This window comes from Ixodes scapularis, unplaced genomic scaffold (genome assembly GCF_016920785.2).
Source record: "Ixodes scapularis isolate PalLabHiFi unplaced genomic scaffold, ASM1692078v2 PGA_scaffold3__209_contigs__length_174095766, whole genome shotgun sequence".
Classification (NCBI taxonomy): Eukaryota; Metazoa; Arthropoda; class Arachnida; order Ixodida; family Ixodidae; genus Ixodes; species Ixodes scapularis.
The window spans coordinates 13211187-13226123 of record NW_024609868.1 but is presented as its reverse complement, the minus strand read 5'-3'; the positions used below and the strand labels follow the sequence as shown (position 1 = coordinate 13226123).

General features: G+C 44.3%; 1 protein-coding gene and 1 non-coding gene across 2 annotated transcripts in view; one reads left to right on the top strand and one right to left on the bottom strand.

Annotated features, from left to right (window-relative positions):
• Nucleotides 1-14567, top strand: part of LOC8038895 (cytochrome P450 4c3) — a 97895-nt gene extending 83328 nt beyond the window's left edge. The window contains exons 9-11 of the mRNA XM_029994680.4: nt 7707-7773; nt 9772-9951; nt 11455-14567. Of these exons, the coding sequence (XP_029850540.2) occupies nt 7707-7773; nt 9772-9951; nt 11455-11612 (405 nt within the window). The 3' untranslated portion in view covers nt 11613-14567. The remainder of the gene's footprint in view (nt 1-7706; nt 7774-9771; nt 9952-11454) is intronic.
• Trnas-aga lies at nt 299-380 on the bottom strand. Its single transcript has one exon. It is a non-coding gene; the product is annotated as a tRNA-Ser (tRNA).
• Nucleotides 14568-14937: the final 370 nt, after the last annotated feature.

Genomic DNA, 14937 nt, shown 5'->3' with positions numbered 1-14937 from the left:
AGAAAAGTGTTGCCGACAGATGGCGTACGCCGCGTCGAGGGAGTGCCGGCCTATTTTTGTTCGTTTGCGAGATCCTCTGCTATCGACCCGAATCGGCTGGCGTTCCTTCGACGCTGCGTACGCCATCTGTCGGCAACATTTTTCTCTACACGTTCATCGTCTGCGAAAAGGCGGCGTAGATTGCCGAGAACAGATTTTTCTTTGGTAGGGGCGAAGCTCCTTAAGGTCTAGCCTTGTCCGTCCGTTCGTCCGTCCGCCCGGACGGCGTCCGTGCTCACATAAAAAGAAAAGATGTTTGCGCAGTCGACAGGATTCGAACCTGTGCGGGGAGACCCCAATGGATTTCTAGTCCATCACCTTAACCACTCGGCCACGACTGCGGTAGTAACTCAAGAGCTGGGGTTTCTGTCATGGGTGAAACGTTGCATGTAGCCGCTCAACGTCTATACAGGAGAAGGCGCTGCGGTCAAATGCGTACGTAATCGCGTTAAACTTTGCATGCAGTGGCTCAACGTTTATAGACGAGAGGGCGCTGCGATCAAATGTTCAAATGCGTATATAACCACGTTCCATACCACACATTTTCTTTCTGGCATGGACCGTTGACTTAAACGGTGGAGATGCGTTCCCACGGCTTCTAGCGGATCCAGGCTGATCCGCTCGAAGTACGGATCAGCTCTGCATTTCACCGACCATAAAGCAGTAATAATGAAGTCGAAACGCAACCCGGAACTCAGCACTACCTATGAGCAATAAAAAAATCAGCACCATCAGCACTATCTATGAACAATAAAATCAGTATCATCAGCACCACCAGAACTTCGCCCCAATCAACATTATTCACCACGTGGAGATGCGGTCATTTTTTCATAAACGAGGTAGGTTCATTCCTTGATTTTTTCGCTGTAAACTTCCTCTACATGCTTGCACTTCTCTAGTATATTGCAGCGCAATAAGTTGAAAAACTGATTTTTTCGAGCCGTCTACAATGCCTTAGAAGCGTTAGTTTACATGCCGTAGAATTGCGGGGATTTTTTTTTGCCGCACAAAACAACTAACCTGAGAAACCTTAGTGGTAAGGCTACCCTCAAGACTGGTTTGTTTTCTACCGGTAGCGATAAAATTCTGAGAATTTTATTTCAACTGATACAAATTTTTAGCATTAAATCATCCAGTTAGCGAAGCTAATCACAACCTTGATCTAATGCAATGTTTTTATTGAATGCAATGCAAGACATAGCTTAAACTACGTTTAATCACATAATATGCAGCCGTCGTGGTGGCAAATGATACACACTTTTGAAAAACGTGTAAACGCCGGACGAAAAAGTTGAAACGTTCTTTGTCCCCTTTTTTCGGCCGTCTTCGGTTTTAAAAATAGTGCCACATAAACCAGCTTGCCTGTGTACTTATTCTATCTTCAGTGGCAAATGAATTCGTGAGCTAGGCTGACACAATACTTGTATTGCTTTTTTTCAGGCTTTCGTGTAGTCTTGTGTGGTTTTTCTCTGCAGAGGGGTCACCTTTCTAACAGTCCATGTTTCAAGACGCTTCAGGGATTTATATTTTCTTCAAGTGCATGTATTATACACAGTTCACTGATGGAGTAAAGCACGAACGAGACGATCGTCTTTGCTTGATTGAGGTATTTCAGAACACGGGACATTCTCTAACATATTGAGGCCTCAGTTACGAACAAAAATAATGTATGTGTTTAATTACCACCAACTTCATCCCAACCCTAAGAAGAGCAATAAGGATCGCAAATATGTACGCCTCGCATTCTATTATTTCTGTTCTTCCTCCTGTTTTTTGTTTTGTGGTGTATCTTCAAAAGGTAAGTATTACAGGAAAGCGTACGATATATGTTTTATTACGGCAGCTTCAAAAGCAGCCCAGTTATTACCGTCAGCAAAAGAAAGACTGGTCGCCTATCGTGCCTGCTAAACGTTACTTTTGATTTTCGAATAACAACCTACCTCAGGAGGTAAATTGTGGCGCGATGCGGAAAAGTGCTGGACGTTATATTTCTTATACGTGTTTTAAAGTAGACTGCGCACGTAGGTCAAGTGAGACCGCGCAGTTTGCTGCAGGAGGAATAGGTAAATTACACAAGCATCATTGCAGCCTGCAGGGATACCTCGAAGAAATCAACACTCTGGTAATTGTACTCTGGATTGACATATTTATATTAACTTATTAAGGCGAAAGTCTTACTTGTCCCATTACGCGAAAAAGCGGCGTCGTTGTGCCCGAAAGATGGCCATAAAAATACGTCATCAAGCACGTTCAAGGGCGGGAGCGTGACGTCACCGCCGGCGTGCCGTGTGCAAATGATGCGCTTCGGACTTCATCTGTGCTAGTTGTGTGCTTCATGCGATGGACTGTGATGCGGCCGCGTCTGCATCTACGGCCTCGACATCGGCAGCAGCGTCTACATCTGCGGCGGCTTCCACAGGCAAAAGTGGCCGCCCACGCAAATACGCCACAGCCTCCTTAAGTGTCCTCCTCTGGGCGTCGTTCCCGACGTCGTCCTAGACGTTCCCCTTAAGGTCGTCCCAGTGGTCGTCTTACCAGTCGTCCTAGACTTCGTTCTTGACGTCGTCCTCTAGGACGTCATCCTCAATGTCACCCTAGACGCTGTTCTTGATGTCCTCTTAGACGTCGTCCTTGAGGTCGCCGGAAAGGTCGTCCTCGGCATCGTCCCAGACGCCGTCCTTGACGTCGCCCTCGACGTCGTCCTCGAGATCGTCTTAGACGCCGTACTTGGCGTCGATCTCCAGGATGTCGTCCTCGACGTCGTCCTATGCGTCGTCCTATAGGGCGTCCTAGAGGTCATCGCAGACGTCGTTATTGACGTCGTCCTCGACGTCCTCCTAGACCAGACTTGTGCCCGTTACTCCAAAAAAGTAATTAATTACAATTAAAATTACTTGGCCTAAAATGTAGTGGATTACCGTTACAAATTACTACCCGTCAAAAGTCACTCATTAATTACTTCGTTACTTTACTCAATTACTTTTGCGTTACTTTAAAGAAACACGCAAAATACCTGCAATATCTACTGCGTGTTTGTGGGGGGAATTTCGGGCCCCATCAAAAATAAAACAGATTCGGTACTATATCTACCGATTATTATAGGATTATAATTTTACGACAATGGATCTATAAAGCTTTGAAGGACTGCAACAGGTGTTCGATATAAACGAATCTAGCACTGTCCACCCGGGACAGAACTGAATCCCATGAACATGCGACGAATGCACATGGGTGGCGGAGGCACGCACACCATTCGAAATATGGCAACGGCAAACTTTAGAACACGACTCTCCTGAAGATGTCGTTGTTCTACGGTTGCTATATATTGCCTAAATAGGGGCTGGTTTAGCCACTAAAACCAACTGGCTGTAAGACGTACATGCGGTAGTTGCGTTTGGGCAGATTTCAGAGTACCGCTTGTTGAAAGTTGTTATCCGGCCTTGATCCACTTGATCTTTTTTCTTGGTCATCAAACTAATCAAAACTAAAACTTCACACGAAATATTCATCCACAATCTTTCAACTAAGCTGATTTTTCGGTTTAGAAAATATTAAAATAAGCACAATTTTCAGTGAACAGCAGGCTTCGATGTATCTCACGCGTTTACAGCCGCCTTGCGCTGCCTTAACTCCTGTGGAGGCACCCTACTGTGTCCAAGTCAGCCACTGTTTATTCTCAGAAAACTCGGGCTGGTGTTCCCTTTCCCTAAAATGTCGGAGTAAGTTCAAGTAGGCACAATCCGCTGACGAGAGCCCCAGCGTTCGCGTTTTATGAATATGGGTTCAGCTTCGAAGTCCCAAGCCATTTTGGCTGTGCTCCCCGGCCACCTTATCGCCTGCTGTCTAAAGTTAGTGTTTGAACTGACAGTAGTGTTGATGCTACATTTTTTTCTGTTCCAATGAGCTTCTGCCATCGCTTCCCTTTTGTTTGTGTCTTACGCATCCGCTAGTGCGAAGTCAAGTGACAGAAATCACAAAGCTTGTTGGTCCAGCCAGTATTTAGCTTTCACAGCGCTGTCAAAGATGAACAGGGTCAAGATCCCGATACAATTCTTTTTTTGTCTGCGGGGTGTGTGTGTGTAGGCAGAATATCGACAAGCAAAGGACGGTCTCGTGTGACAAAAAAAAAATGCTGATTGGTTTTTGGGGGACAAAACGCAGGGGGTGGGGCGGAAAGGAAGGGGGCGAGCGGACATCTGCACCACAGTCACAGTGTCCACGTTCGTACTCATCACGATACCACTCGATGGTTTTATGGGCCATTAGTTCTTTGCTCTTTTGTGCGCTCCAAGCTGTCCGTTCGTTTTCCAAGAAGTCGAAGCTTGTTGCCTTCATGTAGACAGTCGAATCCTCCCAGCCTGACTGACCGTACGAACAAGTCCAGAAGCGGGCTCTGGCTGGGCTGTCGCGGTTTTTGTGAATTCCTTTCCTTCGCCAGCACTAGCTCTCTTCGTTAGCGAACCCCCGTCTTGTTTTACCATGCTAAAAGCGCGAAGGCCGTTGCATCGCCCTTCTTCCTCTCTATTTTTCCCTTTGACGGGGCGGAAGATTTGTAACGAGTAACTTCAGTAACGCGTTACTGAAAAAGTAATGAAATTAAATTACGAATTACATTTTCAAAAAGTAACGGATTAATTACAAAATTACTAGAAAAGTAATTAATTACAAGTAATCTCGTTACTTGTAACGGATTACTTCCAAGTCTGTCCTAGACGCCGTCCTTGACGTTGTCCTCGATATGTGCACGGCAACGCAGATGCTTTCGCACTCCTACACATGAGCAGGCTTAAGTGCCTTCCTGTGGTTTTTAAACACTTTGTGCTAAATTCGTAATAGATACAGCTGAGGGAAGTTTGGTAACGGAGGTACAGCGCCTGAAACTTGTCCCCGGCTGACCTGTTTAGCTTCATAAATATTATATCGACCATTATTCATTGAGCTGTCCACCAAGCGGAAACAAAATATGTTATAGGAGCCGGCGTGTCATGCGACGCCTAGTCGTAGCCCTGGCAGTTTGTTCTAGAAGCGTCTGGGAGGAAGGAGAGCCGACGCAAGTGGCACAACCCTGGAATAGAGGGGCTTCCATATACTGATCTGCGGCAGACCAAGGTGCAGAAGAACAGACGTCAGCCGTGTCCGCGTTCACTGCTGTACCACCACCAGAATTGCCGGCTTACAGCAACAAAGCCCATATATGATTTCAGTAGACAAAAATTGATAGGGCTGAACATATAGACGCGGTAGACACACTGCACTCCGGTCGCTTTGATGCCCGAAGAGCAACGAGTGGTTTTAACGAAATATTACGGGTCCTTGAAGTGATTTCTGAGAAAGTTACCTCAAGCTAAATAGGCGCATTTTGAAGGCAAGAAGCAAGGGCTAGCTCATACCAGTCGCATTTTCACTCACGTAAACGTAAGAAGACACTTAACTATTTTTAAACGATCGGGGCAGGATATGTAAGTCACACACCTCCGTCCCCCCCCCCCCCCCCCCCCCCAAAAAAAAAAAGAATAAATAAAATAATTGGAGCAAAATTTACACAAAGAGACGCAACTGAGAGCCTGCCGTGGATGCGGCGTACGGGCTATGTTCTGTTTTATTACCACACCTTCCTACGCGCACCTTAAGGCCAAGAGTATTATATTTTGACTTATCTTTGACGTTCGCCTCGGAGGTAAAGCAAATCCTGAAACAGCGTGTGCGTGCCGACGATATCGTCCCGAACTTAAAATGTGCCTCGCGAAGTAACTATAAAGTTAATGTTTTATTCTGAAAAAGTGCATGTCGTGACAGACGTGTCTCGTCTAGGCAGTCAAAACTGAGTTTATGGGAGAGATGTGTGCCCATATATTTGATCGGAGCATAGCAGTAGACGGCTTATATGTGTATATCGCAGAGGGAGCTAACATTCTTAAGCTTATCAGTGAGGGGAGATAAAGCACGCGCTTCAGACATCAACATTATGAGTTAAAATAACACTTCAATTGTTTTTAATGAAGTAGGGTTATACTTGTATGCATTTGTGCAGTCGCTGGTGAGGCGTATTGAAGACCTCAAATTACTGGCTGTGCTGTAGTAACTGCGCTGCCCCTTCAAAGTAAAACACTAGTTGCCCCATGTCAAGGCTCACCAACTTTTCGCTGTCCAGACATCAGTGCGACTAATTTGACTTCGACTTGGATATAACTTGATGTGCTGTCACTTGAGTCATCATGATCCTGTCTCAAACGCACTGCGTACATAAGTTACAGCACGTTTTGCGTGCAGCTTTGTGTACCTGGCGCGTGTACAGTGTTGATTGTGTTCGCCAATACTTCAGCATGAATGCATAAGTAGTCCTTTAAAAAAAATAATAAAAGACGCTTACAACCCCCGGTAACACCGAATCAGAGTGCAGCTCTTGAGAAGGAGGAGGGGAAGGTACGGAGCGGAGGGTACGCCTCTCCTCCTCATCCGTACCCTCCCCTCCTCCTTTCCGTCTCCCCTCCCATTCAGCGGGAAATTTTCGCTCAATTTCTCGCTAAATTAGCGGGAAATTTTTTGTTCGCTAAACCTAGCGGGGAAATTTTTCCGCTAAATTTAGCGGGAAATTTTTTGCACTAAATTTAGCACGTAATTTTTTCTGCTAAATTTAGCTGGGAATTTTGCCCGTCAATATAGAGGGAAATTTTTCTGTTAAATTCAGCGGGGGATTTTTCCGCTAAATTTAGGGGGGAATTTTTCCCGCTGAATTTAGCGGGGAAAATTTATCGCTAAATTTAGCGGGGAATGTATTCCGCTCAATTTAGCGGGAAATTTTTACGCTAAATTTAGCGGGTAAGTTTTTCGTTAGGTTTAGTGGGAAATTTTTTTCGCTAAATTTTCCACTTCATACTGCGGGGATTTTTTTCCGATAAATTTGGCGGAGACATTTTTCCGCTAAATTTAGCAAAACACTTTCCCCGCTAAATTGAGCGAAGAACCTTTTCCACTAAATTTAGTGGGAAATATTCTCCAATAAATTTAGCGGAGAAATTTACCCATGATGCAACGCAAGTGACGTCGCATGTGTCATTATGGGAAACGTCCCATAATGCAACGCGCGGTTACGCCGACAGCGACGCCGCTTAAGCCGGAATTGGGCTCCTAAGAGCTGCGCTCAAAAATATGGATCAATATCAAGCTGCGCGAAATTGTTATTGCCAAAAGGTTTCGCCACCAGGTGTTGGCAAATCCTAAAAAAGACAATTATTACTTGGAACATAAACATCCCGTAGTTTCATCCCGGCCCCTCGCTCTGACACCCTTAATAAGTGGTCAGATGAATGTAAAATGCAGGTTGTGCCGACTTTGAAATCATTGAGTTCTATGCAGCCTTTAGTCTACCAATTACAAGTTGTGAAGGATACGCGTTTCAGCACACTTATGTGTTCAAGCAAACTTGCCTTCTACGTCCCAGCAAAAAAAACAAAAAACTAATACTACAGAGAAGAAGGCGGCTAATAATATTAAAATGTTTCAACAAAATATGTTTATAATTTTCAGTTTACCATGCCAGACTGTTCATCACCAAGGAAAATATATGAGTTAACGGGCGCCTTGATTTAAAAACCTTCAATTGATGTCAAAGAATTCCGAGTGTACATCATGTCAATTTCACCTTCTCTGTTTTGCGTTGTTTCTAGGAGTCCCAGCGGCTATTTCCATCGGTGCCATTCATCGGAAGAGAACTCATGGAAGACGTGGTAGTGAGTGAGTAAAACCTAAATTTCATCAGCAGGAAGTTCACATTTTTCAGCTAGTGAAAAACGTAACGTTTTTAAGAACGTAAGTTTTCCTCAGCTTTTGTTTGCTGATGGATAAATGAAGCAGTGCCAAGATAAACGTTTACGATCTATTATCTTCTCTAACGCGATAGCGTTAGGAAGCTCGTGGCGCGCCCGCCTCGGTTCCGTGCCAGAAAAAACGGCGTGACGCGAAAATCCTGATTGGTTAATAGGGTCGCGACGTCACACCCACATTACCTAGGCTCGTCTGTCTGAAGGAGCGTACAGTTCCCATCCGTTTCGAAGGAGCTGAAAGTTCTCGTCCGTCGCCGAGTCCGACTAGTAGCGCTGCGATCCTGCCGTGATCGTTCGTTTGTGAAGAACCCCGCCGCGGAGTCACCGTAGGCCGCCGGGAAAGAACACGTGTTCGATGGATGCGGTGCCGTTCTCCCGTGCAGGGCGCTGTTCTGAGTCGTCATCTTCTACGAATGGAGATGCCGCATCTACGACTGCTCCTGCTCGGCGACGGGGTCGACCACGTAAGACTGAAGCCGAGAAGGCGGAGACTAAGGCTAGGCGTGCAGAGGCGATGCGCCACAAGCGGGCCGAGAATTCACTAACGCTATCGCGTTTTACTTTTAAAGGCGAAGCTTAAGCGTCCTCCGACTTTTTTTTTCTAAAAACTAGGTGTGGAAGAGCTTGCTGTCTTGAAAGATAAAAGGGGGCGAAGGTACTTCTGATACGAATTTCGAAATTTCTTTCCAACGAATGGTAAATAAACCAGGAGATACTCAGAGAACTTTATGGTGCAATGTCGCGTTGACCTACAACAGAGCCGGATAATTATAAAATATTTAAGCTAAATGATTCTATATATTTATACATTTGAATTATATGGGTAGCGAACAAGCAATGGATTTTTGAGACACAAAATCAACGCATTGACGACTTAATAGGGTGGACCAGATGGTGTCTTATTGAAGTTTTAGGGTCGTGGACAAAGTAGTTTTGGGAACCCGTGGAAAATGTCCAATCTTTCTCCTTGCACGTCGTAACTACATCACTATTTGATTATTTTACTAGAGTTACCAAGTCTTACCTTCTCCGTATTGCTGAATACATGAAGTTCATAAATGCACTGTCCTTCACCGTCCTTGTTCCATTCAAGCTGCTTCTGAACGAGGAGCGCGTGTCGAGCGAATAATGTAGTATTGGCTGGTAGCAAAAAATGGTCAAATATCTTAAAAATAATAGCTGGGGAGTGACTGGGCAGATGAATCCGAAGTAGTAAAGGCATTTACTCAGCACCTACTATAGACGAACATCGTATTTCCTTATATATATCATCAGTGCGGGAACCGCTTCTGCTCTTCAAGTGAAAGGCCTGTAGCCGTGTAGTAATAATGAGTCGTTGAAAGGTTACTTAGCGCACAGGCACAATACACAAACTGCCCTTGCTGCAAAGCTGCCCTGAAACAGGCTTCACTGTGAATGACAGTTTGGCACTACTGTCAACCAAACCTCTCAAATGGCGCTTTGTACTTCCTCTCCGAGGTTTACAATTTTCATATTTAAAGACATGCTTCCAATAAAATTTCCTCTGTTATGAGTTTTCAATTGAAGATACAAAATTACCGAGTATAAATATTCAAAGTTACTCCTTATTCAATTTACTGTCTATTACCTGGTTGACCTGTTTGGCGATCCATTCAAGTGCTTCAAATCAGAAAAGCTTTCTGGTCAAAGTCATCTCCTCGAAAACAGATACGATCGAACTAATTTCAGGTCTAGATAAAAGACTTTCTTCCCAAGGCTGTGAACAATTCAACGGTGACCGTTGAATATGGAAGAAAAATGTGCCCCTGAAAAAAGAGCTTAGAATATAATTTTTGTAAGAGCCTTAAAAATAATCTATGTCGTAGATATTTCATTTTCCTCACGCAACAGAAGAAACTTGAATCATCGGAATATTTTTGTTCCACAGACGGATACACGGTCCCCAGGGGCACAACGTGTTTCCTCTTCACCTTTATGCTTCATCGGGACAAGGAGATCTTCCCGAACCCTGAGGTGTTCGATCCGGAAAGGTTTCGTCCAGAGAACTGCGTCGGGAGGCATCCATTTGCCTACGTTCCCTTCTCCGCTGGCCCTCGCAACTGCATTGGTAAGGACATGTCTGATTCACTTCTTTCGCATGCCTACGCGTTATTTTTAGTGAACCGCACACTGCAGGCTGTAGGGTAGCATAAAAATCTGGGATTACGTGTCTGGCTTAAGCAAGGACTGCTGTGACCGAAAGCGTTGGGGTGTGGTTGAGCGATGCGTACAACAAATATCGTTAGTGTCTGCATAGGCAGAGTTTTATACATTAGTCATTTACTTTTTTAAAAAAGAAATATATAACTGAAGATCAAGGTCTACGCGACGATCTGTTGTGTAAAGTTACGTCCCAGAAGTAGAACTGGAATTGTGGTTTCTTTAGAAGCTATGCCCATGAGCAAACGTTATTCACCACGGTTCTCCAACCACGACGAACAATATTACAGTCATAGTTTCTGTTACAAAATATCCTTAATAAAAGTAATGTAAAAATTGCTAAAGCATGGATCGAAGCAGAAAGAATAATGTTTAGGGTCTTCTCGTGGAAAGCAAAAAAAAAAAAAAAAAACATTGCACTTTTAAAAAAATAAAAGAAGCAGAAGAAAAATTCATGAAACCATAAATTCACGCTTGAAATACAACTGCACATTATCGAAAGAAGGCACCTCTATAACTATTGAAGTCAAAATAAAGCAGAAACTTAGTAAGGACTCCTGAACTGGCACCACAGACTCATATTTAGAAAACTATGATTCCAGTTGAAAATTGAAATACAAGTTCCAGTTTCCAAGGTATTTTGTGTAATCAACCATTCTCTTTCTTTTTTTCTTTTTTTTGCGACGTCTTTTGTTTCGAGACAATCTGTGCTTTTACTGTATGTGATTTCTTGTCTTCAAAGCGAACAGTTTCAGTGAATAATCTAATCATGAACCTCGTTAAAAAGCTTTGTTATTTGTTCGTTTTATATTTGCTTTAGTGTAAATTTACGTAAGGTATAAGGATAACATTTTTATTTTATTTTACAGCACGTTTTTTTTTTTATAATGTTATATTGTGATCAGAATGCAGAAATTTGTCCCGAGAGCATTCTCCTGCTGACTCTGCCACGAGATGATGCGAAATGTGTTTCCAGCCGACGCCCACTAATAAGAGCAACTAAAAATACGAACATCTGTGATAAAATATCAAAATTACGACTGCTGTGAGTTTGGTCCGGAAGTCATATATCTCTAATCAAACGGCTTTATAAACTAGTGCTCGACGTACGTGCCCTCTTACAAAATGTTGTCATGTAAATATTACTTGAGCATCGGGGTGCATTTTGCATTGAGGTGCTCGTAACAACACTCTAATAAAACGCGTGCTTTGTAAATAATCGTGGTGTGTATGAACACGAAAGTTTTCTTGTTCTTACTAAAGCAGTATGCAGTGACAAGCAGGTTACGTTCGTGCGATGTACTTGCATGACCTGACCATGACAGCTTGCTCTTTAAGAAAAGCAGAGCCAAGAAAACTTCAAACATTCGCGAGAAATAACGGCGCACCATCTCTTTTCCTGTGTTTTTAGGCCAGAAGTTTGCCATGATGGAAGAGAAGGTGGTCCTGTGCTCAGTGCTGCGGAACTTCTATATTCACGCCGTGGACTTCAGGGACAAAATCCACCTTGTGGCCGAACTGGTCACGCGGTCCAAACACGGGCTCAGGATACGGTTAAAACCTCGTTAGATGCTTGTGTTCCACCATTGCCTAGCTACGGGCCCAGCGGGGACGCCAGTCCACTGTCCCAACAAGTCATGGGATCGTGACGACCGGCTCCGAGCCCCACATGTTCCCCTGAACAAGAGACAGCGCTCCGGCGCGTTCCTTTTCAGGCGAACGGGAAAGGGACTCATGCACAGGCTTCAGGCAAGGCGTCGACCGCAGGATGCTGTGAAGGCCTCTGGAAAAGTGTCTGCGACTTCGCCAGTGTCACATTCATCCTATAGCTTAAGTCGGACCTCAGCGGGTCTCGCTCTGGGTTCTTGCAAGCGGCTGACGGGCCTTGCTGGTGTCAGCCAAAGTGATCGAGAATTCCTGGAAGCAATGTTGATAACCTCAGTCTATGTTGGATCCCTAATCTTTGTCCCTTGATTTTCCCTTCCCCTGTAAATAAGTTCACCTCTATTTGAGTGCCAGCCCGTCGTGGACACGTGGAGGACATGCAGCCAGTGTGGTTCAGTCTTCACCGCCAGATGAAGAAATTACTTTGCACGCCTCGTGCGTATGTAAACTAACACCTTGCCACGTTCGGGCTGTCGTCGTGTGATTGTCGTGAGGAAGCGTGCATGAATGTGTGAGTGCGTGTACTCGTGCGAAATGGTGTGCCGATGGAGTGAGTTCTGCAATCGGTGCTCTTGTGCCTCGTGACAAACAACTTTTTTTGCGCGCGCGACGAAGAGCTTAAGACGTGTCCCTCTGATTGCGACAAAGCAGCAGAATCTGATCGGCAGAGGCTTCTGTTTTGTTGTTATTTTAAAATTTTTTTTTACTGATTCCTCTGCCTTTTTTGTAGTGTGCCAACACGTCCTCTCGTTTACGATGACAATTGCTCCTGCATGACCTCGAAAGACTATACGCCTTTTAACACGAGTAACAATATTTCGGCACACAAGAGAAACGACCCAAGCGTTGTACCTTTTTTGCCTTTATACTAGTCCACTTTTGTTAATGAACCTTGTTGTTTGTTTCATTTCGAGGTGTGGTTCTTTGGAAAGCAACGGCAGTTTCTTTAAAACATGTGACCAGCCTGTCACCCTATTGAGGACAAGGAAAAAAACAAAGAAACAGTGTGTGTCGTGGGCATGGAATTAGGGTCTATGCAGAAGGCGTACTCAAATTCTTTAGAAGAAGCTGCCGCTGAAACGATATCCGAAACGCAAGCATGCAGAGTCGCCGGTTCGGGACCACGTGTTTTGTCTACCAAAGATGATTCAAGCAGACAGACTCGAGTTGCCAAGTTACTGTATTACACTTGACTGCCCAACACATGAGGAGTGGACAAACTCGGGATCTTGTTCGCCACGATAAGTAGGACGAAAAAGGCCGTCACTTCCTCTAAACGACAGCCGTGATATTTGCCGCAGCAGATGTTTAATGCGGAGTGCTAACTACTGTCTGTCGCATCGACAGCGAGCTTTTCATTTGGACTTGAAATCTGACTAACTAACCTTCTGCGCGTAAATTCGCGCCCTATTTCACTGAACAAAAACTCTTTCTTCCATTTTTTTTACGTTCCCTTATTTGAAACAGAGGTCCAGTCAAACCGGTGTGCTTGTTCGTCTATTTATTTTGTTACGAGGTAGTGCAACTGGTTTCTTGCCTTTCACATAATGAAGTCAAGAAAGTTCTCCCATCATTGCTGTTGAGAATGAAAATAATAACTATTACTCCGAGCGAACAAGCATAAACTAACTATGTGCTGATTGGACAAAGAGAAGAGCCTTCTTAAAAATGTCAAGCCAAGTTTCGAGGTGGCAGAGGTAAATATTATTCACTCAGTTATTGTTGCACTTCATATTCCGATACTGAGGAAAACTAAAACATTATCAGATGGTTCAAATTTGTTTAAAAAATTAACATTCCATTTCAAACCGTCGGCAAGACAACATGAGCAAATAACACAGCAAATTAATAAATTTAGATGCAATCTTCGGGAATAAACTACCAGCTTAGGAGATGTAAAAAAAGAGCATTAACGCTTATTTCTCAATTACTCTCTGCTCCAAACACCTTACCAGGCGTGGAGGGAACCACCTTCCATGATTAAAAATCTAGAGCAAAATTTAGGCTCGTAATTTGGACTATCGAACCAACTTGCTCACAAAACACGCAGCTTCTCGACTTTGTAGAGAAAATGTTCTTGAAGTGAAAATTCAGCAAATATAGTTTTGCGCCATTTACTGGACCATAAGCTGACATTACTAGGTTTAATTTCTTTCTCATGGTCACCTAGTTTTTAATCATGGGCTGCATCGCAAGTACAGCGAAGGGCATTGTCGATCGAAGCGCGTGGCTCCCATCTGCCGCCAATGTCTGAGCCACATGTCACACGAATCACACCTCGTAATAGCGCAGGAAATCAGCATCAAGAGGTATCGACGTTGCTCATTCTGCCTCCTAGTCTGCTGTACATAGACGAGGCACCCGGGGCACTTCGTTTCCTTCCCCAACACTGCGCTCTCGTGTCAAATACCGCAGTCGACAGAGTTACCACAAGACTACAAAATAAATACACTTTCACGTCGAGTCACTGAGGGCTGGAGAAACGCACGGCGGGGACCATTATGTTCATGCTCCTAGCTTCGTCATTGGTTCTTCGATTCTGGTCAGGTAATAATACCTAAATCTCACTGGTAGCGGTACGATAACAAGGTGCCCAGGATTCGCCTCGCCTTCGCGTTTCTTGAGCTGGCAGTGACTCGAGCTTTAGCTTACGGGAAATGAAGGCTCTTGCTTCAAACGCGTCTGGGAGTGCGAGGTTCGCTGCGGGAAATAGGAAGTAAGAAAGAAGAAAAATAAACACATGCGCGGACATTTGTGAATGTATCTTTTGTGTGCATGTGAGAACGTTCGTGCGAGTGTGTGCGTGTAAAATAAGTACAATTTAATAAATTGTGACGTGGATATTTATATAACGACCAACTATGTCGCATGTTTGTGTCTCGATTCTCGTGAACCGGAGCCACGGTATGGGAGGGCACGTTGCGATTTGAACGAGCCGAGTGCTACAGACCCTTTGGCTGTTTACAAACATGAACTGCCGCTTGCGTACCAAGCGACTTCCGGTCACAGCGCCTTTCATGAAGCCTGTTGAGCTTGCTTATGTCACCAGTGCTAGAAAGCATAAAGGCTACAGGGATAACAAAGTTAGAGATTTAACCAGGACCTTCAGTTGTACAATAATACATCTTGGAGCAGGCCAGTTGGTTTAGAACGGTACTCGAAACATTTTAACAGATCTCGCACTCCTTCGTTCTTTTGGCGTTCACCTGGAGAATTGGTGGTTTAACGT